The 25,741-nt window shown below is 37.9% G+C and overlaps 2 protein-coding genes across 3 annotated transcripts; both read right to left on the minus strand.

Annotated features, from left to right (window-relative positions):
- Positions 1–209: 209 nt before the first annotated feature.
- LOC145894706 (P-selectin-like) lies at positions 210–1,508 on the minus strand. Its single transcript, XM_082983349.1, has 5 exons — positions 1,460–1,508; positions 1,187–1,342; positions 950–1,056; positions 728–865; positions 210–443 (listed from the first exon to the last, which is right to left on the minus strand). Exons 1-5 carry the CDS (start codon positions 1,506–1,508, stop codon positions 210–212), a joined length of 684 nt encoding a protein of 227 aa, XP_082839475.1.
- An 8,337-nt stretch (positions 1,509–9,845) lies between these two features.
- On the minus strand, positions 9,846–13,177 carry LOC145895096 (uncharacterized). 2 transcript variants are annotated; one of them, XM_082983849.1, is made up of 9 exons: positions 12,767–13,177; positions 12,564–12,707; positions 12,388–12,486; positions 12,010–12,312; positions 11,719–11,955; positions 11,361–11,585; positions 11,141–11,247; positions 10,939–11,076; positions 9,846–10,654 (listed from the first exon to the last, which is right to left on the minus strand). In XM_082983849.1, the coding sequence occupies exons 1-9, from the start codon at positions 12,897–12,899 to the stop codon at positions 10,412–10,414; spliced, it is 1,629 nt and encodes a 542-aa protein (XP_082839975.1). In that variant the 5' UTR covers positions 12,900–13,177; the 3' UTR covers positions 9,846–10,411. The 2 variants fall into 2 exon arrangements, with proteins under 2 accessions (XP_082839975.1, XP_082839974.1); XM_082983848.1 differs by having other exon boundaries at positions 12,540–12,707.
- Between the last annotated feature and the right edge of the window lie 12,564 nt (positions 13,178–25,741).

Consider the following 25,741-nt stretch of genomic DNA (forward strand, 5'->3'; position numbering starts at 1 on the left):
ATTCTCTATACAGCGCCACTTCTCAGCAACTAATTTTAGGATTTATCCATACTCAGGTAGTTTATTGATGTTTACATTGTGTTTATGAACAATTTTTTCGAATATACAACTAAAAAGACGACAACGATAGATACAGTTCAAAAAACAGAAATAGGATATCGGCAAAATTGACAGAGCATTGTTCAAATAACGCGGTGATCGAAGGCTGGTTAACAACTCAACTGAGTCGCCATCGCATCTGCATTACAGGGACGCGGATAGCTTGGTGTGTGATGTATGAGATTGGCCAAAGAATGCTTCTTTGCTCCAGAATCTGATTTAAAGTTGCCACATTGTTTGGACGCACCAGTGTCCAGATCTGTGCAGGTGCCAAGATAGACCCATTGCCAACGGTAGAATCCCCCACTTGCACTGCACGTTATTCTGTGAGCTCCATAGCGTATCTGTTAAATGCAAACAAACATTTCTTATCACTGACGTCATCTTATGCATGTTGCTATGTTTGTGTAAAGGTCCAACCTGGCCAATTAATGGTTGCCTGAATGCAAAACAAACAGTGTTAAAAGACGCAAGTTTGATGTCGCAATCATTATCTTCGCTGCAGAGATATATGTGTACAACTTTTAGAAAACCCGATCTTATGCAATTTGGTAAAGTTTGGAGCATGGCGAGTGGATGATGCAATCGCATGCAGTCGTTTTTTTCATTGTCATCAAGATGAACTTACATCTCCATTAATCTGGGTAACCACAACATTCCAATCGATTGAATGACACATTGGACCGGCTTTGCATTCGGGACATTGACAAACTGGAATAGCATGTGACCACTGTTGTGTGGAAAGGCATGTGAGGTGATTGATGCCCTTGGAAAGCGGAAAACGTACTTATCGGCGTAAACATAGACGCTTTTATTTAAAATTTCTAAAAAAAATCCAATCCGTAATTACCTTGATGATATGAGGCAAGTCACAAGTAAATGTGCAATGCGAGTCAATGAAATTGTGGTTTGTGCAAATCACGTTACCATACTTAATGACAGAAGCCTTTGGGCATTCTAAAAAAGAAAGGGTTTATGTCAATGGTTGCTATTTGCGATGCTATTTGTTATACACTGCTGCGTAGATATAACAATATGCATAAATATATATTTAACTTTGCATCAAACAGAAAGCTAAAGCATTTACTTTTTAGGTTGCACTTCGCAATTTCGTTCCACGATCCTGTGCTTTCACAAACGATGCTTGCAGGACCAGTTCTAATATGGCGTTCATCGCACACAATTTTGCACTTTGCTTTTTCCACAAATCCGTAATACTTCTTACCCGGTTCCAGACCAACTTCTTTTGAATTGTTTAAACATTGTGAGATGTTTGAAATACCCGATGGCGCAACGAAATTGAAACATTTTGCTATAACATATTTCGCAGATAATAATTGGCCGTCAGCTTTTCACTAACTTAACGAAACGAACCTTTTTTCTCGCAATAAGGAATGGTGGGTTGCCATGTTGCGTTTTTCGTGCACTCAATAATATTTGAGCCGTTGATAACATATTGATCATCACATGTTATATTGCAAAAAGCACCTTCCGCAAATTCGTTACTCTCTTCCACGTCATTTAAGGCAATAATATCAGTGTTATTTGTGCACGTTGAGTTTGGCGAAATTCCAGAGGAAACATTAAAGTTTCCGCACTGCAACAAAGGATCGTCCAAAGAAAAGGCTGTATTCGCATCGCCACATGTTGAGTTTGCCGAAACGTTGGATTCGGTACATTTTATCTCAGGATCTGTAAAAAGCATAAACTGAAACACTCCCTGCTCTTGTTTAATAAATAACTTACCTCTAAGGAAGAACCACAGAATGATACATAGTGCGGTTGTTATTGCTAAAATAATAAAGAGTACGATTCCCTTTTTTAACCATTTGCAACGTTGATCAGCCTTGTTGGCAGATGAGCCTGGGACATTGTTGTAGGGAACGTCCGTTCGAACAATGTACTGATAATCTTCCTCTGTATCTAATAGATTGTAAGTATTAAAAAACAGATAATTTAAAGAATTTTCAGGAGTTAACAATAATTTTCCCAATTTTACTTTTTATGAATTTGACGTAAAGCACATACATATTTTTACATCAGACTTTATGGAAAATAACAATTAAACAGCACATGAATTGTCGCACAAAAACTCAAATCAAACGTCTGACAAAATAATTTGTATTTGTCAAAAGAACTTGCTAGATCCTGACGCTTCGTTGTTCATCTCTCTGTTTTTAAAAATCTCCACACGTTTCTGTGTTGAGTTTCACGCTTTTGGGCAAGAAATACCACAGGTTTAAAAAAGGACATAAACCTAATAAAATATTACATGGTATAGTCTACAAATAAACCATATTCACCTTTACTGCTTATGTATGCCAAAAATACAGTCTAATTGTTTGTCCTAGCATAATACCTATTAGTTGAAGGAGACAATCTGTTTGACCTAAGTATTGTAATATGTGATTAGGCAACTGTTTGTGCTTCAATTCAAGTAAAATCGTCTTGCGTAGGTTGTGGGATGCACACGCATGATTCATTTCCATTATCCACTGACCTCCGCATTGTTGTGAACCTTCTTTGTTGTGGACACAACAACCATCTACTGTATATGGTTAGAAGTGAATCAGCTATATAGCTACATACTTTTTGACTATATGATAACATGCAACAGAAGCTACACCATTTGTTAAATGCTATCTAACACTTCTTATTAGTATCACTGACGTTATCAACAGATTTAAAACAAGCAAGTTTTCTTCGCTTAAAAAATATAAAAACCCGATCTTTTGCAGTTTGGTAAAGTTTGGGGCATGGCGAGTGGATAATGCAATCGCATACGCAATCGTCTTTTTTCATTGTCATCAAGATGAACTTACAGCTGCGTGAATTTGGTTGACGATAACGTACCAATCGATTGAATGACACATTGGACCTGCTTCCCATTTGGGGCATTGACAAACTGGAATAGCATTTGACCACTGTTCGTGTGCGAATAAATCGTAAATATTAACAGAATTTTCTAGATCCTAATGCTTCGTTGCTCATCTCCATGTTTTTGACAATACCCACACGTTTCTGTGTGTTTTCACGCTTTTGTGTAAGAATTATGTTGTTACAAATACTACAGTTTTGGAAAAAGGACGAGACCTAAAAAAATAGTTATTGGTATAGTCTACAACTAAACCCTATTCACCTTTACTGCTTGTGTATGCCAAAAATACAGTCTAATTGTTTGTCTTAGCATAATACCTGTTAGTTAAAGGAGACAATGTGTTGGACCTAAGTGTTGTATCCTATACCTGATTAGGCATCTGTTTGTGCTTCAATTCAAGTAAAAACGTTTTGCGTAGGTTGTGAGCTGCACACGCATGATTCATTTCCATTTTCCACTAACCTTTGCAATGTTGTGAACCTTCTTTGTTGTGGACACAACAACCATCTATTGTATATGGTTAGAAGTGAATCAGCTATATAGCTGTATACTTATTAAAAGGGTTGTCTATAATAATGATGCAATATAACATGCAACAGAAGCTATATACCTCTCAAAGACACTTCGAATTCTACACGATTTTACCAACGCAACTGTTGTAACAACCTTTTTAATCGTAAATATCAACATAATTTTCTAAATCCTAATGCTTCCTTGCTCACCTCCATGTTTTTAACAATACCCACACGTTTCTGTGTGGATTTTCAAGCTTTTGTGTAAGAATTATGTTATTACAAATATCGCAGTTTTGGAAAGCGGACATAAACCTAAAAAAATATTTTATCGTAAGCGCAACAATATAAACCATGTTCACCTTTACTGCTTGTGTATGCCAAAAAACACAGTCTAGTTGTTTGTTCTAGCATAATATCTATTAGTTGAAGTGGACAAAATGGAAATGAATCATGCGTGTACAGCTCACAACCTACGCAAAACGTTTTTACTTGAATTGAAGCACAAGCAGATACCTAATCATGGATACAATACTTAGGTCAAACACATTGTCTCCTTCAACTAACAGGTATTATGCTAAGACAATGCTTATTTAATCTTGCATGCTGACACAGGTTCGCACCAAAGGAAAAGCCTTTGCTTCACTATTGAAAACTACTATTTACTGACCAAGAGCAAACGTGGACAAAGTCATTGAATCAAAGCTGGCTTACCTTGCAGCAGTTACAACGTATGTTGTCTATTTAGAAAGTCGCTTGAAACTTGGTTTAAAATTATCTTCCAATTTGATGAACATTGCAATCTTTGTCTAAGCCTACAGTACAGGTGAGGTCTATTAAGAAAGTCTTTGTTCGATTCACAAAGGGTTGGCCCGTAAAAAGGTTACGACCGTTTCACTGTGTGTTGCCTGTGTAGTATGATTTCTATATTATATGCTTTGTCCCTGATGTGGACGTTACTGTACAGAAATTCGTTTGCTCTGTGATATTTTTTCCTTTTGTCGTTGTGTTTTCCATTTTCAGTACCTTCCAAAATACGTGATTTATGAAGAGCTCTTTAGCGCCAACCGAAATGCATTTATAATTTAAAAGTATAAAATTAAGCACCAGTAAATGGTAAATTACATAATTTTTCTTGAAGAAAAATCACAAGTAAAATGTTTAAAACATGTCATTGAATAAACAGGATATCTTCGAATAGTTGAAAAATTCTCTTTCGCCAAGTAACAAAATTATCCGTACACGTGAAAGATGTGTGATTGTGAGTACTTTTGATTGGTTAATCAGTTTGTGATACACAAAATAAACTGCATAAACGAACTTGAGTTCATCAACAACTCAACTGTACTGCCATTGCATTTGCGTTACAGGGTCGCGGATATCTTGGTGTGTGATAAATGAGATTTGCCAATGCATGCTTTCTTGCTCCAGAATCTGATTTGAAATGGTTGCAACGTTTGGTTGCTCCAGAGTCCAGGTCAGTGCATATGCCATCATATCTGTGATGCCAACTGTAGAATCCTTTTCGTGTGTGGCATTGCATTCGGTGAGATCCATAGTGTATCTGTTTTGAAAAAATAAAAAGAGCCTTAAATTTCGGATGATAACATCGCCTTGCCAATCAGCGGTGCGGAAAATAGGCTTTAGATCGCGCAATTTCACTTACAATTGTATTAATTTGGGTAACCACAACATTCCAATCGATTGAATGGCAAGATGGACCTGCTTTGCATTCAGGACATTGGCAAACTGGAATGTCATGTGACCACTGTGACGTTGAAAGGCATGTAGAGCTATTAGCACCCTGAAAGGCAAAGAAATGGTTTTAGTAATTTAAAGTCCTACAAAATTGTCGGCAGGTAAATACCTTCAAAATTTGAGGACCATCACAAGTAAATGTGCAAGTCGAATCAATTTTTGCTTCATTGCTGCAATTCAAGGTTCCATACTCAATTTCCGTGACATTGAAGCAATCTGATACAAGTTTAGCAGTAGAAACAGTGAATAACAAAACTTTAACTGCGTATCGAGTAAATAAACAAATGCCTAGTAAATACAGGACTAGCAAACAATGCGTTGTGTCTTGTTGGTTGTCTTTTATTGGTAGCAATGTCTATTAATTTTATATTAAACGTTTCAAAATTTAAACATTTCAAGAAAAATTCTCGAAACAGCGATTATATGCAAAATAATCGTTACGATGCTAATATTATGAGGAAAATAGTAAGTGTATGCGAAACACATTTTAACATTTGCGTGTCTTAGTTGGCGTAAGTGGATACTGACACACTCTTCGCACTTTTACAATTGTTTAAATAATGTACAAAAATGGAAAGGAATTGCAAAATGTTGTATTGTTTTTTGTCATCGTCGCACATGGAATGTAACGGAAGCAAACTAACCTTTTTTCTCGCAAAAAGGAATAGAAGGTTGCCATGTTCCGTTTTGCATGCACTCAATACTATTTGATCCTTTAATAACATGTTGGTCATCACACGTTATATTGCAAACCGCACCTTCCACAAACTCAAATGTATCGCTCATGTTGTTTAGGGCAATGACATCGTAGTTGTTTGCACATGTTGAGTTTGGCGACATTCCTGACGGTATAACAAATTTTCGACACCTTACCGGTTCTGAAAAATTGCAGGCTTGAAATAGGTGCAGTCTTTCTTACAGATACACTTACTATTTAGCCACAACCAGATACCAAATGCTATTATGATTAAAGTAACGAATGAGAATCCCCATTTTAAACATTTGCATTGTTTTTTTTGCTTTTCGTTTGTTTTCTCGACTGTTCCGTAAGTTTCGTCTGGATCGTAATTTGTCAAGGGTGCTGATAAAATGGGCGAACATTAAAGAATACACACAAATGTTGACGTAATCTACTCTATCGTCACACTTATGTCCGATACTTTTCTGTCAATACTATGATTACTTAAGTGTGGTCTATGACGTAACTAAATACAACTGCATTAACATATCCTATGTAATTGTCCAGAACGGATAGGTTGACTATGCTATGTAGTAGTATAAGTATCGTGTCAAAACTTGACATAAGGTATATTGTTAATTGGAAAATCGGTCACAAAGCTCATGAGGACTTGCCGTATTTATAAGAGCAGATATTTTTCAATATCATGTGAGTAAAAACCCTTCTGCAATACACTGAAATTGGATCGTCACAGCTTTTTTCAATAGTCATCTCGAGAGATGGATGCAGCAATGCAGACGCTATACAACGGCACTCATAAATCAGTTGTAAGTAGACACCTAGAGCTCAGTAGGTTGTAGCCAAGTTTCTGAAAAATTTTAAGGTCAATCGAATGAATGAAACATCATTTGTATGATTGTCACCTCTTACTCATTTTCCTTGTAAATGCACTGAAATATTTAAGTAACGTTTACTCTTGCAATACCGATTTTTAAATGACGTTTGCTGTATTACCGCTATACGATTTTTGTTTCTTTAGATTATAGTTTTTGACATTTTCTTAATGTCTGTGTAACTACACTGTATTTTTTTGTTGGTTACCGTAGCACCTGACATTGATTTTTTACAGAAAATCGAGGTTTGCTGCCGAGCTACGAACTTTTCGAACTAACGGCTGATCCGACAAAGAAGAACCTAAAATAAACCCGGTTTTTACGAGCAAAGAAAACTTATATCCATCCAGTGGACGTGCAGCTAAACATGCAGCCGGCTTATTTGCCAAATCACGATCTCTATTGTAACCATTCGTTAAAACTAAACCAGCCAGTCTGGCAAGTTAGCACCGGGACAAAGATACGACAAACGTCCTTTGTCGAATCACGTGTTCTAGAGAATGTCAATACCATTGAAGTTTAGCAAACAAACACACAAATGAATTTACAACAACAGAACTGGCGGAATTTATACAACTTGGTCGTACCTGGTACAGAACGTCATTATGTCCTCATAAAAGTAAAAACATTTTACGATCTGGAAAAGGAGAACAAACGAATCATTGAAATGTATACAAGTTTTTGTTTGGTCGCGAGTAACTTTAGAATATAAATCTCTAGTTAAAAACACATCATTTTCCTCCCAGTTACTTCGTTGGACGTTAGTGGTTGGCACAAATTATTCAACTTCACCCAGCTAAAATCTCCATTTCATCTGCGTTACATGAACGCGAATTAAACTGATTTGAGCCGTTTCCGTCGTTTCAATTTCCCACTGACCTTGTCCAAATGGTAACATACTGTATGCCACTAAATGTGAGATTTATTATAATCTGTTTGCGAATTTTTGCTTTAAAAATTTAGGTTAGCCAATATCAAAATATTACCATCAATATATTATAGTGTTAAAAAGCATGCCGAGCGGCAAACACCCTGAAAGGTAGAGATTAGACCTTAGCGATATAAATGACCTTCCAAAAACCCAAAGGACTTCTTGGCAGACTAAGTGGGCTATTTAGCGCAAAATAACAGTGAGCAATGTTTTAACCTGCAAGTTACTTTAAACCCCAGACAATACATTGTAACTTTAGGAAATGCAAAATCGACAAATTGAAAGAAAGCGCGTCAATTAACTTCCGCACGGTGTCACTACAGAGCTTAGTTGGATTGACACGAAATGGTTGACTTGAAACCCTGAACCCCGTTACAGAAAATAGACAGCAAAAAGAACTGCGGAGGTGGCTAGCAAGGTAACTCCAGCTCCATTACATCTTCGTTGCAAGGTTTTGGATATTTCGGTACATGTTTAATGAGTTTAGCCAAACTGTGCTTTCTTGCGTCCAGATCTGATCCATAGTAGTCGCATTCTTCAGATGCGAGAGTTTCGTCACGGCATACAGCATTGTAGACCATTTTGAAATGGTGCAAGGTTGTATATGAGTCGCATTTGATTCGAGGTGGTCCATAGTTTACCTGGTTAATGTAAAACTATCTTAAGAGCACAAACACAAATAATCATCAAAATGCAAGGTACATTCAAGGGCCTGATTTGATAAATAGTACTCATACCCAGTTACGTTCTTGCTGCTGGACCTTAGCTCATAACTTTTATTCAATCGAGACGGCGCATTTGTTTTTATCGCCGCTTGGAGGCACTAGAGGAGCGTTTGATTAAACTGAACATAATGCCATTATGATAAAACTGTTTATCAATGCAGTTTTAATATATTAGGGTTTACAGTATTGCGCCAATATTTTTAGTTTCCAATATTCCCCCTGAAATAACAGTATTTACAAAACCTGTTCAATTGCTTCCGTCACATACTTGCTCTTAAATAATATTGACGTCTGCTTGCCTTTCTTGGATTTCTTTTTTTGTGTGAAGGCAAGGCTTTTAAACCTGAGGGACGATGCGCCCTAGTTCTTATAAAAACCTCTTTGTTTTAAAAATGAAATGTTATTCCATTTAATTGGTTCGGGATTGGAGATATTTTTATGCTTTTCTTGCTACAAATACAGATCTTTCTCGTCCGAGAGTGATAGGTATTTTATTATACATCACTCAAATTAAATCGTTGAAATCGAATTTTTTTAAATATTTGTATTGTTAATGTCAACAAAGTTGGGCAACAACTCTTTTTTGTTGGTATTAATACAACAATAAAATCTATAATGTTAGAAATGGTAAGGTCTGCAACAACGAATGAGTTTTACGAGCGACTTTACTTAGATACCATCAGTACCAGATCAACCAGTAGGCAAACTGGGCATGTACCTTAGGGGGCAAACAAAAACCTAGGCCAGCTTAAAACTTTATGACATAAGTTCAGTAGTTATTCCTACCCAAACTTAGATCCGAAAAACAGTTTGATGTATTTGTTCTTCAGCCTAGTGTATATGCCCTTATTCTTGGTGAACGCAATGTATGTGTGGGTCACGTCACAAATTGATAAACAATAGTTAATTACTTTCCACCCAAATCCTTGTAAATCCGTATTGCGCTATGGTGGAAGCGAGCTGTGTAATTAACACCCATAGTGACGCAAAAGTTGCGCCATGTTTAGAAAAACATTTCACGCTTCAGGAATTTACTTTAGAACGGTTTGGGAAAAGAAAACAAACTGGGCTTATTAGTGAAACGTCTTTTGTTATGTCAAATTTTGTGGGAAGTTTTAGCGAAACAAGAGGTTGCCTTGCTATAGGGCGCACAACACAGCACCATCGGAAAATTTATAACGTTCTTCAATTTGGATTTCTGGTGTGCCTACACCGAAGTATTTCATGAAGCAAATTCAAAAAAATGCTGTAGCAACAGAAGTTCGGTAGAGTTTTGCACAATGCCCAGTTTATTACGTCGCCAAATTCTTTTTTTTTTCACTCGCCCCTAGCAACACGCCAACGAGGTACAGAACACACTATATGGGGAAGCAAAAATCATTATGGATATAGATTCGATTTCCATAATACACGGGAGATTTTTTTAAGGCAAGAAAGCTGACAGAATTTAATTTGGAAATAAATTTGTTGTGAAAGAAAAATGTTGACTTGCCTTTAAGTCAGGTTTTTTACATTTTAGAATTCGTTACAGACACATAAACACAAGCACCAATCAACACAGACAAACTGTAGGTTGTAATTATGTACAATAATGAATTTATACAACTTAATAATAATAACTTTTCCCTGTAACACAGTACAAATGTGTTGAGTCACGCACCAAATTCAGGGAAATATTTTTTCAACAAACAAGTAATCTTACAGCGTTGCCCACCTTCAGGTAAATGAACAATGTACGATACGCACTTCAAATAATACAAAATAAGATTGTAGACAAAAATTTATGACAGCATGTCAAAGAGTACGTGGCAGCAAAGCATATGGTCGGATGCGACTAAATTATGGCAACTTTAAGAAAGTGATGCCAATTTACTGTTTTAACCTTTATATTATTGCCAAATCAAATCCCTGCTGCACAAAATAAACTACTGGGAACCTATGGTTGTTTGCAAGATAAATCTTGCGCCATTGCTTCTGCGTTACAAGGGCGCGGATAGCTTGGTGTTAGATGAATGAGGTTGGCCAAAGCGTGCTTTCTTGCTTTCGAATCTGAAAGTAAGTCATGGCATTGTTTGGATGCTCCAGTGTCCATATCAGTACATGTGCCATAGTATCTTTTATTCATATGGAACAACTCCGTTTCGGCACGACACTGGATTCGGTGAGATCCATACTGTATCTGTAAACGGTAAAAATCACGCAAGGACCTATGCAGTAGGGCGGCCCTGCCAATCATGCCATTTCATGAAACATTACTGCGGTAAAATTCTCTTTGCAAATTCATTCTATGTCGTCACCAAGTTGATTTATTAAAGCATGTAACTCTGGGTTGCTGGAAAACTTACCAATGGCCATGCAATACGCATTTAAATGAGGTATTTACAAATTATGAACATTCACTAAACCTCTAATGTCAACTATCGTTTCTGCAAATGAAAGTGTGTCAATACGAAATAAACTTACAACGGAGTATATTCGCTTGGTCACAACATTCCAATCGATTGAGTGGCACGATGGACCAGCTTTACATTCAGGACATTGGCAAACTGGAATACTATGCGACCACTGTGACGTGGAAAGGCATGTTGAGCTATTAGCTCCCTGAAGGGCGTAAAATAAATTAATCTATCCTAAAAATTTCACAAAATATGCAACAGGTAAATACCTCAATAATGTGAGGACTATTACAAGTAAATGTGCAGGTCGAATCGACCCTGTTTCCTTTACTGCAATTTACGGTGCCAAATGCAACAGTAGTAACTTCTGGACAATCTGACGTAAAACAATGACATAACAATCACCTTGCTGCGTACAGGTTTGGAGTGTGGAAATTCGTTTAGAACAATATTGCTTCAATTAAATTAAACCACAATTTACGTATTTACATTTCAATTTGCACTTGGTCATCCCTGTCCAAACTCCCGTGGATTCACAAATCATAATTGCGGGTCCAGTTCTAAAATGACGTTCGTCGCAAACAATTTCACACTTTGCACCTTCTACAAATCCATAGTATCTTTTTCCCGGCACCAGTCCAACTTTATTAGAATCGTTTAAGCAAAGAGAATCGGGAGAAATTCCCATTGGTCCAGAGAAATTAAAACATTTTGCTGCAAAACATTTGTGGAATGCGAGGTATATAGGGCGATGACAAATGTAATTTATTGAATAGAGAATAACTCTATTGTATACTGCAATCTTTACTCAAATGTTTTTTTGGCCAAATCTCGAAAAGTAACAAACCTTTTTTCTCGCAATGAGGAATGGAGGGTTGCCATGTTGCGTTTTTCATGCACTTGATGGAGGTTGGTCCTTTGATAACATGTTGGTCATCGCATGTTATGTTGCAAATTGTACCTTCCACGAATTCATAGGAATTGTCCACGTAGTTTAGGAAAATGACATCATGGTTATTTGTACATGTTGAGTTTGGCGACATTCCAACAGAGACAACGAACTTACGGCACGTTACGGAAGGATCTGTGAAAATACTTACTTAAACTATCTTCAGTGGTAAGCAAATCCAAAACTTACTATTTCGTGAAAATATGACGACTGTTACGACTGTTACCAAAGCTAAAATAAAAATACATAAGGCAATTTTCCATCCCAAACTTATGATTGTTTGAATTATATTTGGTCGCAAATTAGGATTGGTGCCGTCACGGACTGTTTGTTGGCTTTGGCTGTCATTTACACTTGTATCAACATCAGCCGCTTGTTGTAAAAGCCTTTCGCTTTCATCATAGTTGTCGGTTTGTGGGCTTAGTTGATCATTTACATTCGATTTATCATCAGCAACTTTTGGCAAAGAGCCATCGTCGGTGTCCTGCTCTCCTGTTTGTTGGTTTTGATGGATATTTTTGCTCAGGTTATCGCCAACAGCTGGCAACGAAATGAGAGTCTTCTTACCTGATTGGCGCCTTAGGGGGTAACATTTCTTCGCGTAATTATCAGCAAGTGGTTCATCGCAATCACCCTGGCCGTTTTGTGGGCATTGGTCATCAACAACTGGTGTAACACAGTTATGAGTGGCTGGTCTGTATGGTGATTTTGTTTCTCACTTTTATTTGCAATTTTATCTGCACCTGGTGTTAACGGTTTGTCTTTTGACTCTGCCTGGCGGATTTGAGGTTCATTTACATTGGCCATGTTATTGACAACCGCTTGCACAGGTTCATCTCTACCCTTTCGACCTTTTTCATCAGATGTGGTCATGTTTGGTGGTTGATCTACGTAAACGTTACACTCACTAATATAAAGTATAGTTTTATTGGAGTTTAGTACTTACATATGTTTATTATGGCTTTTTTGCCAGCAGTGACAACATATCCTCCTTTCACAGTTGTATCTGAAAAGTTTGCTGTACCAGGGTGTAACTTACTTTTATCAGCAGCGCGTTGTTTTGCTCTTTTTCTTCCCATTCTCAAACCGCTTCTATTGGTTTTGTCCTTCACACCGAGCGTCTCTTAATTTACAATTGACCGAAGCCGCCAGTTAGTCTCAACACGTTTAATTTGTACATCTAATAGTTAGTTTATGAGTTGTATTATGATTACATTCTTCTATTGGCATTGGTCTTTAAACTGCGTTGTTTGTATTTTTAGCGAGATCGATCGATGATGCCTGCAAGCAAAGGCGAATCCGGGGAAGACGTCAATCACACGACTTAGGATTATTTAATGGAGTTGTTTGCCATTGGATTGATGAGTTACAGATCTATTTATATGTTATTATCTGGGCATTTCCTTTCAAATGCTTTTACGCCATGTATTGGGATAAATTACTGCGTTGATTTACACTTGGCTGAACATCATTTTGGCGAACCCATACAGTTATTCATATTCGAATATTAATGTGAACTTTTTTTAATTTTTCTCTCGTTGGAAAGTTCAGCCTGTGATGTATTTTTGTGTGAAGAAAGTAAGTCGCTACCTCGTAAGGCGGCCGAGCAACCTGCATTCAAACTTTTGTCAACTGGCGATTTTTTTTGTCAACTAACATCCCTCTGGCGTTACACCATAGGGCACGCGTGACAAATGCGGAACTACATTGGTTGGAAGAAAAGCACGCGCATAGCGTAACGCCATATTCTGTTTCATCTGCTTGGTTTCATGTCCTACTCGTTGCACCTGATCATTCGCAAACTTTTCGATGTGCTTTCAACTTCATATCATGTAAAAAGATACCTTTCGGTCAATCGTCGATCCGTTGGGTACCAAACCACTATTGAATACCAAACAGTTGTTTGACCGTAGTGCGCTCCCCGTGGTTCGTCTCTATTGATTAATATAGCTAGTTTGGTACCCAATAGATCTGTGTGCATGCAAAACGATGTTTTCAAAATATGAAAATTACTTGAAAAATGAGGTGCGGCACCTGATCGTGAAGTAGTAGAAAATATTTTGGCACGCAACCTCATGTGAAATGTGCACCCATGCAAAAAAAATTATTTTTACCAAAATAACTTGCCTGATTCGGAAGTGTCGCTGTCGCTTTGGTCGGTATCTTCCCGTTGCATGTTTAACGGCTTTTCGTTTCACGCTAGCAACAGTCTAAATCACAATGGAAAGGTACTGTTTTACGAAAGATCTCACTCAAAGACAACATTATTTATCAGTAAAGTAAATTAAATGATTCGACAGCCAAGTACACAAACATGAAAAACACATTGTAGATATTTAGCATTGATTATTTATTAAAAAATCAAGGCTATAGCAAATTTTTAGTGGTAAAACTACCTATGAAATTGTCACATATGACCATCATACATTATTTTTTCACAGAGACTACCGTTATACCATGCAATCTGACCGGGCATTGCTAATGCGGGGAATTTCACTCATGCCAGTTCTATTTGTAAAATGCGCTGTTATTGTGTACCGATTGCGCCACACGTAAAACAATAAGCAATTAGGAGAAAGTACGCTGCAATTACTTCGATTCATTAGCATTGCTTGATTCAATTTCCCTGAAACAAAAAGCTCCGACCCGTTTGAAATGTGAAGGTTGCTAGATTGTTCGATCCTTTGCCTCCCCTTGATATTTATAGACTAACCGTCCCGTGAATAATAGGTTTGTTTGTTTGCTTGAATGAATGAATGTTTCCTCGAGCTCTTTGGGTCTATACAACGACTGACAATTAACATTCTACGTATTGCAGAAGAACGTAAATGGCACAGTTTAGAAGACGCACGAAAAAAGGATAGTGCGCGAATCCAAAAACCATTTGTGCAAACTTGACTAAAACACAAAAACAATTCGTGGCCAATGGTTCGGGTTTTCGTTGGGATTTACACAAATAATAAAAAATTCGGATTCGGCCAAATCTCAAAGTATTCTCGCTATTCGCCTGAATTCCAAAAATACGGTCTGACCCACCGAGTTTTACAATTGCCATATTGTTTAGAGTGTATTATGAATATTTCATGTTGACACTGACGGAATTAAGTATTCCATGCCTGATACAAAAACAGAGATTGGTTAAACTGAGGTATTGATGGCCATCGATAAAGTGTATTTCAGCTGTTAAAAGGCATATATTTAACTGAGGAGCTCTTGGGCGCCAGACACCGGCAAGTAATATTATGGTCTCATACCAAACTCCTTTGTTGGAATGTCTTGTCCACACCATGCAAAATGAAACCTATTTTTCTAAAAAAAAGTATAATTATGGCAACACTTCCTTGTGATTTGCACTCACCTGAATCATTTTTGTAATGAATCTGGTAAACACTTGCCTCTGCGTAAATTAGATTGTAAAACTGTTACTGTAACTAAGGAACAACTGAAAAACACATTGGTCGAAAGAAAACAGCACACACACCTGGACGAGAACTAAAAACTACACCAACAGAACACGTGCGCGACAGCACACAGCCAACCACCCAAGCAAGCGTAGAGCGCGCAAAGCCTAGGGCAACCCGCGCACCGCCACTGGCACATACCTATTAAGACAAGTCTTGTCTTAATTTTACAACATTCTCCCCAGCTACATACCGCTGCCATAGCGCGGAGGTGGAACACCAAAATTGGCACGTGAAGAACGACGAAGAACAGGTTCTAGCGGAACATTAATCGTGCGGTCATTATGAATAATATCGTCATTCACAGCAGGTTCACAGTTGTCCTCAATGTTGAGCCCAACATTATCACCCGATTCGTCCACATTAGACGATAAGTCATGATTCGACTCATTAGCAGGTGGACAAGGCGATAAATCACGCACTGACACATTATCCTCTCGCCCGTCAGAAAAACGGATTCTTGCGTACGTGGGGTTAACATCTTTTAGTTCCACCCGTTCAACCAAATCATCGTTCTTATGAGAACGCACAAATTTTCGGAGAAAAGCGTAATTGGAATCTCGTAGCCAAGATGGCAGTGATTTCCCATTCGGTGAGCGATGGGAAAAGGCGAAAAATAACTCATGGGGCGTGGAATTGGTAGCGGTACACAATAACGAACGAATTGACCGGAGTGCATTGGGCAATACTAATTCCCATTGAGTAACTGGCATGTTGTTGGAACGCAAACATAGACGAACTGCTTTCCATATAATGCCATTAAATCGTTCAACTTGCGAATTACCAAGCGGATGATAAGGGGTTGAATGGCTAGACGCAATGCCACGTTGGAGCAAATAATCTTTTAACTCAGAAGATATGAAGGATCTACCGCGGTCCGAATGAACGTAACTGGGCAAACCACACAGAGAAAATAATGTTTCGAAACATTTTACAACAGTGGTTGATAACATATTCGCACAAGGAAAAACAAATGGAAAACGCGAGTACTCATCTATTATCGTGAGCATATACACATTTTTTGTTGATGATGGCAACGGGCCTTTAAAATCAACAGATATCCTTTCCCACGGGTGTGTTGCCTTAATTAATGTAGCGTCAGACGGTGAATAGAACTTAGGCTTTAGTTCTGCACAAACTTGACACGAAGTACAAACTCGCCTGACGTCACTCGTTGAGAAAGGCAAATTTTTAGACCGTACGAAATGCAATAAACGTGTTACACCAGGGTGGCATAATCCAGCATGTATATCCATAAGCGACGACGGAAAAACGGTAGAACAAGTTGCTCGTGTAAACGTGTCCGGGCCAATATTGTCTTTTCCAGGTCGGAATCGTATTTCATATGAATAAGAAGCAAGCTCCAATCTCCAGCATTGGATTTTGCTGTTCTTGATTTTGGATCGACGCCGATTGTCCATCATGAACGAAACTGAACGTTGATCTGTAATAATAACAAAGGGAGCTCGGGACAACAAATGACCCCACTTTCTCACAGCCTCTATTATAGAAGTTGCTTCCTTTTCGACTGCCGGGTAAAACCGTTCACTTCCTTGGAGAACACGAGACCAGAATGCAACCGGTCGTCCCCCTTGGTTAAGTGTAGCGGAGATAGCAACATCGGATGCGTCGCATTCAACTACGAAAGTCTGGTGCTCATCGATGGCTGTCAATGCCGCACGTTCGATATCCATTTTCAACTTTTCAAAATCTTGAACAGACGCACTATCCAGAGGAAAGGTCTTGACTTGTCTTAGCCGATGAACTTTATTTGCGAAGTCTTTAATCCACTTGGAATAATATGCAAACAATCCAAGTACACGCTGCAACGATCGTTTGTTTGATGGTGGCATGAGAGAGCGGAGTGGCTCCAATCGATCAGCATCAGGCGCAATGGTACCATTTCCAACAGTGTATCCAAGAATGTTGATTTTGGTTACATTGGAAACAGTTTTAGCCTCATTTAGTGTGAAGTTACGCGATGCTATGGCACTCAAAAATGCTTTTACATTGCGATCATGTTCTTCCTTTGTAATCCCAGCCACAGTCACGTTATCCAGATAAGGATATGTATCTTTGAGATTGCAGTCTTGAACAAGATTGTCCATAACTCGTTGAAAAGCAGGGACACCATTAGTTACTCCAAACGGAATTCTGTTAAATTCCCATAACTTTCCATCACCTTCGAAAGCCGTATAGGGTTTGTCTTGCTCGCAAATTGGAACCTGATGATAGGCAGACTTGAGGTCAAACGTGGAAAACCAGAAGTATTTCGCAAGGTTGTTAACAATGTCATCAATCCGGGGTAACGGATATGCATCTAACTCAGTATATAAATTTATAGTCTGGGAATAGTCAATACACAATCTTTTTTTCCCAGAAACCTCATCCTTGACAACAAGAGGTTGCGCTCTCCACGGCGACACACTTGGGCTGATTATTCCGTCTTTGTATAACCGAGACACCTCTTGGGCAATATATTGTTGGTCGAATACTGAAAATCTCCGTGATTTTATTGCTATTGGGTGGCAGTTTTTGCTCAAGTTAGCAAATAGTGATGGAAAACGTGCTTCGGCAGCCGATATTCCACACACATCACTTTTATCAATTCTTAAGTTTGGGAGATCACCATTAAAAGTGAAAACAAGCTGCTTATGCCTCATTTGAAAATCTTGTCCCAAAAGTAAATCGCAGCACAGGTCCCGAAAAACACCAAGTTTAGTTTGAGGATAGATTCGTTTATCAAGTTTAATGTCAGCCACGCATCGTCCAACTACTGTTCCTTGTAGACAAGGCGCCGCCATTGACACCTTTTCGATCATTGGCTGAACCTTCAGTTTCAGTTGCCTAGCCGTTTGTTCGTTGATGTACGAACCAGAACTACCAGTATCAATCAGTGTTGACAACTTATAGTCTCGAATATGGGCATTTACTGTTGCCGGACTTAAGCATTTTGGTGCGCTCTTGATAACATTAGAGGCTTGTCTACAGATTGTTGCAGATGTATCGGATACTGACCTACACATCTTCGCAAAGTGACCCCGTTTTCTGCATTTGTAACATATCGCGTTTCGCGCTGGACAGTCACGGCGGTCATGAGCAGAGTACCCACAAAACGAACACGTTTTTTTTCGCACAGTGTGATATGTGGTGGCAGTTGGTGTCGCGGTGGTCTCTTTCAAATCCTCCTCATCTTGCAATTTTGAAGCTGTGGAAATCATGCCATTTGCCTCGTAGGCCATAGAATTCTTTTGTGCAACGTCGTAAGCCGACGCCTGCACGAAGGCAGTTTCTAAGCTTAGCTCTTTATTTTCTAGGAGGCGCTGTCGTATTGAATTGGATAATATTCCGCTAATAAATGCGTCTCTAATATATTCCTGTCGATAAACCTCAGCGGCCACCGACTTAAAGTTGCAGTCTTTGCTGAGATTACGGAGTTTTTGCAAAAACTCATCAAGAGATTGACCTTGTTCTTGTCGTGTTGTAACTAAAATATGACGAGCAAATATTTCATTCGGAGTTTTCACATATAGCCGTTGCAAAACGTTTATAGCATCGTCGTAGGTTTCCACGTCTTCAATATACTCGTACACGTTATGTGATACACAGTTAGTTAGACGTTTCAACTTATCTAGAGTCTGATCCTCTCGAAGTCCAGCAGAGATTTCATCGGTGTAGTTCTCGAATGTCTTCCTCCAGTGCTTCCATTCTTTTGCTGCACTTGGTGAATTTAAATCCAAATCCAATCGTGCTGGTTTCATTGACGCATCCATTACAGTGAAGTTACAGTGACTTAAATTGTTATGATGTTAAATTGTTTATTTCCTAAATGAGGCTTTAAGTCACTGTAACTAAGGAACAACTGAAAAACACATTGGTCGAAAGAAAACAGCACACACACCTGGACGAGAACTAAAAACTACACCAACAGAACACGTGCGCGACAGCACACAGCCAACCACCCAAGCAAGCGTAGAGCGCGCAAAGCCTAGGGCAACCCGCGCACCGCCACTGGCACATACCTATTAAGACAAGTCTTGTCTTAATTTTACAACAAACTTATTAGATCGTCGCCTGCAGGGGGAAAGTATGTCGCCGTATTTAGCCCACGTACAAGCCTTTAATTTAGCCATTGGCTACGTAGTAATAAATAAGTTGTTTATTTTTTTTAACCCAAAAGGTTATTAAGCAAAACATTCGCGACCTTAAACTTCACTAAAACTAAACTTGTTTAACTGGCGTAATATGCATTCCCAAATCAACGTGTTAACCGTACTAAAAACATAACTTTAGTACCGAGCAACATATTTTTTTCGTGAAAAAAGAGTGTTGTTCATATCAAGTAACAATGCCTTTTCGTCCATATTTGACTTGACCACTGTTCAGACTTTATACTGCCCACTTGTGAAAGCATATAGTGCTTATCAATTAAACTCCATCGTAAATTACACCTCATTACCTATTAACGTATGTTAGATTCAACAATATATTGGGTGATTTAGTTGCCAAATTTATTTTATTTATTTATTTAGTTTCCTTATACAATGTGTTTGTGTTAAAATGCTTTTTGGCAATTTTGTCAATTTATAATTTGTGCAAGAGTGTTAATTATAGTTTGTGCAAGAGTGTTAATTCTTCTCGCCGTGGTTTCAAGCAATTTTCTGGTTACATTTTTTAAATCGTCGGGTCAACAAAAAATCCTTATCCAGTCTTTAAAGTTTGCATCAGAAGCCGTCATGATTTAGCGTGTCCAAAAACGTACTCTTCAGAAACTCGAGCAGTAGAACTCTATCCAAGCTTGTCACGGGCGTTTAATATCTGAGCCCAAGTAGAAAACTATGACCATTCAAACACCACAATATGCTAACATAAAGTATTGTTCAATACACTTACAGAATCACAAATATATGTTTACAGAAGCGTAAAAGTATATCAAACTATATGGAAAAGCAAGAATCATTATGGATAATGTTACGATTTCAATAATATATTATTGTGCAAAGATTTTTTAAGGCAGGAAAGGTGACATAATTTAACTTCGAAATAAATTTGTTGTGAAAGAGAAATAATGATTAGCTTTTGAAGGCAGTTTTTCTACGTTTCGTTTCAAACAGACATATAAACGATGCTAATAGTTAACACAGACAATTAAAAGAATTTATACAACGCAGTAATGTTTCATTCAATTCTATGATTGACAGGATCGTCAGGTCCTTGCTTGACGATCACAGCTAATGTATTTATTCAACCAAATAACAATTTTTCTCTGTATGCACTTCAAATAATAAGAATGAACAAAAAGGACAAAAACTTATTACAGTATGTGAAAGAGTGAAGCTTGCCAGCAAAGCATATCGACGTATGTGACTAAATTTTGGTAACTTGAAGAAATCGATGCTAATTTACTGTTTTTCCCATTATGATATTCCCAAATAAAACCCTGCCACACAAAACAAACTCTTTGAAGAACATGCGGTTGTTTGCATGATAAATCACGCGCCATTACATCTGCGTTACAAGGGCGCGGATAACTTGCTGTGTGATGAATAAAATTGGCCAAGGCAAGGTAGGGCTGTTTAAAAGGTTAATGATATACTGCTGCAAATGCAATTTGTTGAAAAGAGAATAACTCTATTGTATATTGTAAATGAACAAATTTCGAAAACTAACTAACCTTTTTTCTCACAATGAGGAATGGAGGGTTGCCATGTTGCGTTTTTCATACACTTGATGGAAGTTGGTCCTTTGATAACATGTTGGTCATCACATGTTATGTTGCAAACAGCACCTTCCACGAATTCATAGGAATTGTCAACGTTGTTTAGGACAATGACATCATGGTTGTTTGTGCATGATGAGTTTGGCGACATTCCATCAGGAACAACGAACTTACACGTTACGACGGAATCTGTGAAAATACTTACTTAAACTACATTCAGTGATGGGCAAAAGCGAAACTTACCATTTCGTGAAAATATGACATATAAAAAAAGAGATAAGAGTATTGCGAAAGTTAAAAGAACAAGAAATAAGACAATTTTTTGTATTGAACTAAAAAGGTAACATTTCTTCGCGTGATCATCAGCAAGTGGTTCATCAAGACCCTTCGGGTCGTTTTGACTTTGGTGGCCATTTTCATTTTCAATTTCATCTACAGCTGGTTTTAAGGTTTTGTCGCTTGCACAAGTATTTTTGCTGTGAACAACTGGCGGAACACAGTTATCAATTGCCTCCTGGTCTGTTTGATGGGTATGTTGGTCGTTTTCTATGAAATACAGTACGTTGCCACATGTTATAATGTACATATTTGAGTTTCTAAGTTTTAACTACCATACTTAAAGTTGTTAAATAGTTATTTTTTGATCAAATTTGCCAAACTAATTTCTTACGTTTGTTTATATGCTATTTAAAAAGTGTTTAGTTTTACAGTGATTACAAACAAATCCATTTCTGTCCGGAAATGACTGCGATGGTGAGCGAACTCATATTTGCGCTAACTGTTTGTTTCAATAAATTTAAAACAGGTTATTGAAATTGTTGTGTCAATGATAATTGTATGCTAGGTATATGATTTAGTATGTGCGGGGCGTAGTAGGTTGAGGTTAGATAATAAGCCTAATCAAGCACAGTTATAATGTTCGGTCTAACTTCAGTAACAAGGATGTGTCAAACCCGCAACTATGGCCATCACTAGTAGTGTTTCTTTGTCGAAATTTTGCCAGAGGTAGGCTATATGTCTGGCTAAGGTTCGAAACCCATGTACTGGTCATATCTCCAAGAAAAGTGTACCGATCTTTCTGTTGGCATGGAAGTTGATCATCAGATTGGGTCATGTTTTGTGATTGATCTACGTAAACTTTACACTCACAAACAGAAAGTATAATTTTATTGCAGTTTAGCACTTACAATTATTTATTGTGATGCTATTGGCAGTGTGGAAACATCCTCTTTCAATACTTGTACCAGAAAAGCTTGATGCACAGGTGCCTTTACTTTGACGAACAGTGCGTGGTTTTATCCTTTTTCGTCTCATTACCCAACGGTTTCCGTAGTTATTATCCACACACCGGTTTTTATTGAGTGTCTCCTAATTTACAATTGCCCGAAGCCGTCCGTTGCTCTCACAACGGGGGAAGCGATGCTGAGGATACCTGCAAATACTGACCAAATATATATATATATATTCGTCAAACAAACGGCTTGGGATCATTTACAGGAGTTGTTTGCAATAGGAATGATGAGTTACATCCCAGATGGCAATAAGCCCCACTAACCATATTTTCTAAATATACAAAAAAAGTTTTTTTTCCCGTTTTTCACATAATTATACCCGTACATAATATATGATATTGTCATCGGTTTACAAACTTTGGGACAATTTTCTTCTCTAACAAAATTGTTATGGTCAGTACAAATATTTAAGCCATTCATTTACGTCATAATTTTAATTTAGATAGTTTTTCAGTAACCAAATTTAAAGTGTTTGTTAATAGAATGATATATCAGTATATAGGCTAGTACAAAAGGTAACTGGTCAGGAGCAATGTTTAAAGTATACACGAAATTTCTTTTAAGGTAAGTTAGTTTCGGTTTTGTATGGACCAAACGAAAGGAAAAGAAAGGACCAACATGTTTCTAATGTTTTCAGCCTCTATCATATACTAAATCTTTACCTTACAAGCCCGACTCTGAAGCTTAAAGAATAATGCAATTACAGAAAAGCCCAATAGAATACAAGCGCTATCGTCTTTACATACCGTCTTTATAGCTTACTTCAAATGTATTTAACAAGCGCTAAAAAGCACTTCATCTACTACTGCGCAACGACCATCAACTGTTCTTACTGTTGCCTGACAAGTTCGGAGTAGACGTCTGTATTCGAAGTAAGTTAATCTGTATTCGAAGTAAGTAACAGACTCGGACTAAAACAAGTAATTGATCAGATGCTGTATAGGGTTGTATACAATTATTCATATAAAGAAGGCACACCACTAAACCTCAATTAAGGTAAAACAATCGGACTCACAGAAAACGTATAAATGAAGTCAAAATGTTTTTTGTATACCTAAGTGTTAGATGGCTCTCGTATAATGTGCGCGTTTTTCCACTTTTAGTAAATATCGGTTTGCGATCAAACGATCTACTTTAGGTAATATGATCAACGGCATACTAGCTTTGACTTTTCAATTTAGAAGGTTTAACATGTAGTAACAATATGTCAAGGATGCGAACGATTTGTGCAGGATGACTTTTAACCCGAGTTAATTAGATGTTGACCAATTTAAAATCCATTTTTTGTTTCAATTCCGTGCTTATCATTTACTTGGCCTAGCAGGCTCCATTGATCAGATGTAAATCATCTGCACTGGGAAAGATATGGCTTTGTATGCTATTGGAGAAACGAAACTTTAAACGTATTTACACATTGGATATTACCACATTGGGTTCGTAGATAAAGTATAGTTGATTTGAACAAGAATGATTCAATTCGTTCTCTATTTCATCAAATGAACTTTTTTCAACCATAGCCGAGACTATAAGGATCATAACAAACACACAGTTGCTGCCTAAAGTACTTGCCAAGTTCCGAAGTGTTGCTGTCTACCACAGTGCTACTAAGCATTCCTTGACTTAAAAAACACACTGGCCAACATGATTTATTACAGGACACACAAGAACCGTGCTTTCTTCTTTCGTAAATTGCGCTTAGTCGCCTAGTAAAGTCAGTTGTGTACACATAACCATGCGATTTGCAATGAATGACTGCTTCGCAACACATAAAAAACATTTCACGCTCTGGCAATGTATAAGAACGGCTAGGGAAAAGCTTATGACTGAAATAGGGAAGTGTACAGTGTATTTGCTTTCTCCTTGAAAACAACTCTGATCAATCGTATGGACAAAACTTCGGGGAAATAAAATGTTGTTAGTCGTCCTTGTATAACAGTTGATAAAAGCACAGTTTTAAAATATCACCACAAGTGTTACGGAATTATTTTGGCAGCTTTGCAATTCGGCGGTTAGATGTTTTTGGGTGGCGATGTTAACCCCCAATTAAGGACGCATATTGGTATTTCTATGAAAATTAGTTTTGGTGCTGGGAAATGCCCACCGTGTAGACCTGTGTCACAATGCAAAGTCATGCATCACCAAGCAAAGCAGTGACGCAATTAAGTTAAATTTACGGTTGAATGAGCGCACATGTGCGTGCTGTTGTCATGGCGAATTTTAGGGTGTTTGGGGCAGTTTTAGTGGGGTTTTGGGCTATTCCAATTAGGTAGTAACTTGCTGGTGGGTGCTGCTGAAAATTATGTTGAAAATGGAGCAAAAAAATCAGGTTGTATTTGTAGAAAAATGAATCGTTTAAGTGTCCAATCATTTGTGATTTTATGAAAGATCCATTTCATATCTACAAAGTTTGATCGAAATTAGTCTCCGAAAAAATGGTTTAGCCATCCCCCTAGGGCCATTTGCCCCCCTGGTTACTCAGTATTTTGGTTAAAAGAGCAACAAAATGGAACTGGATTTTGCAGAAAAATGAATCGTTCAACTACCCACTAATTTGCATTTTTTTGTAAGTTCCAACTCTTCTCTATGCGATGTCATCAAATTTAGTTGCTGAAAAAGTGTCAAAGCCCTCCCCTTACCACAAAGCCAAAGTTACCCAGGCTGATTTAACTTATTGGACGTCGTGTTAAACTCAAAGCGACTAAAAACAATACAAAACGTCACTGGCAAAGATCCCGATAATTCACACACAACACTGTAACAGAGATATTAACAACGCGACGCCCAGAAGAAAACTCCCCCTCGTTTTAGAGAAATCGTTCGTTGCGCAAAAACCACCAACCAATCACGATGCGCCTTCCCGACACCTTGCACATCCGGGGCATACAAAAATAAGCGAAGCGTGAAATAATATGAAAGGGAGGGGAGACGAAGGTAATAAAATAGTCAAAGTAAGTGAAGTGCGAGACTTAAAAGCAATATGCGTGGGTAAAACAATATAATGAAGTGGTAACAACGAAAGAAAACAGTGAAATAACAAGGTGCCAGGAAGAAAGGTGAAAACAATGAAATACAAACAATAACAATAACTAACAAAAGTGTAAGGTGACGTGGAGGAAATAAAATTCGTTACACAAGCATCTTCATTCCAGACAATAGAAGCAATTACTTGATTTTATTTTCATCTTATTACAACAAAAATTTCTTGTAATTTCATTCAGTTGTAGCTCATCTGTACTGGAAAAGATATAGCTTTGTATGCTATTGGAAAAACGAAACTTACTGTGGATTACCACAAAACAACAGGTATTTTTTATATGCGGTTCGGGCGCTTGACCAATGCTGCCAATGACCTGCGTTCCTGGATGCTGGTTTGTTGGGAGCTCCTTAGCGCCACATATCAGAACGTAATATTGATCAACAAATAACGCTCTCACAATGATGTTGCATTC

This window comes from Ascidia mentula, chromosome 3 (assembly GCF_947561715.1).
Source record: "Ascidia mentula chromosome 3, kaAscMent1.1, whole genome shotgun sequence".
Classification (NCBI taxonomy): Eukaryota; Metazoa; Chordata; class Ascidiacea; order Phlebobranchia; family Ascidiidae; genus Ascidia; species Ascidia mentula.

Bases quoted from the DNA above. Each gene is read 5' to 3' on its own strand.
- LOC145894706 (XM_082983349.1), bottom strand. From the start codon at position 1,508: ATGGCAACCCACCATTCCTTATTGCGAGAAAAAAGGTTCGTTTCGTTA. The intron at 1,343-1,459 runs GTTAGTGAAAAG...ACAATTCAAAAG, and splicing joins AAAAAGGTTCGTTTCGTTAA to AAGTTGGTCTGGAACCGGGT. The intron at 866-949 runs GTAATTACGGAT...CCGCTTTCCAAG, and splicing joins ACTTGCCTCATATCATCAAG to GGCATCAATCACCTCACATG.
- LOC145895096 (XM_082983848.1), bottom strand. From the start codon at position 12,899: ATGGGAAGAAAAAGAGCAAAACAACGCGCTGCTGATAAAAGTAAGTTA. The intron at 12,487-12,539 runs GTGAGAAACAAA...GTGTTACACCAG, and splicing joins AGATAAAATTGCAAATAAAA to TTGTTGATGACCAATGCCCA. The intron at 10,655-10,938 runs GTAAGTTTATTT...TACCGTTTACAG, and splicing joins CCAAGCGAATATACTCCGTT to ATACAGTATGGATCTCACCG.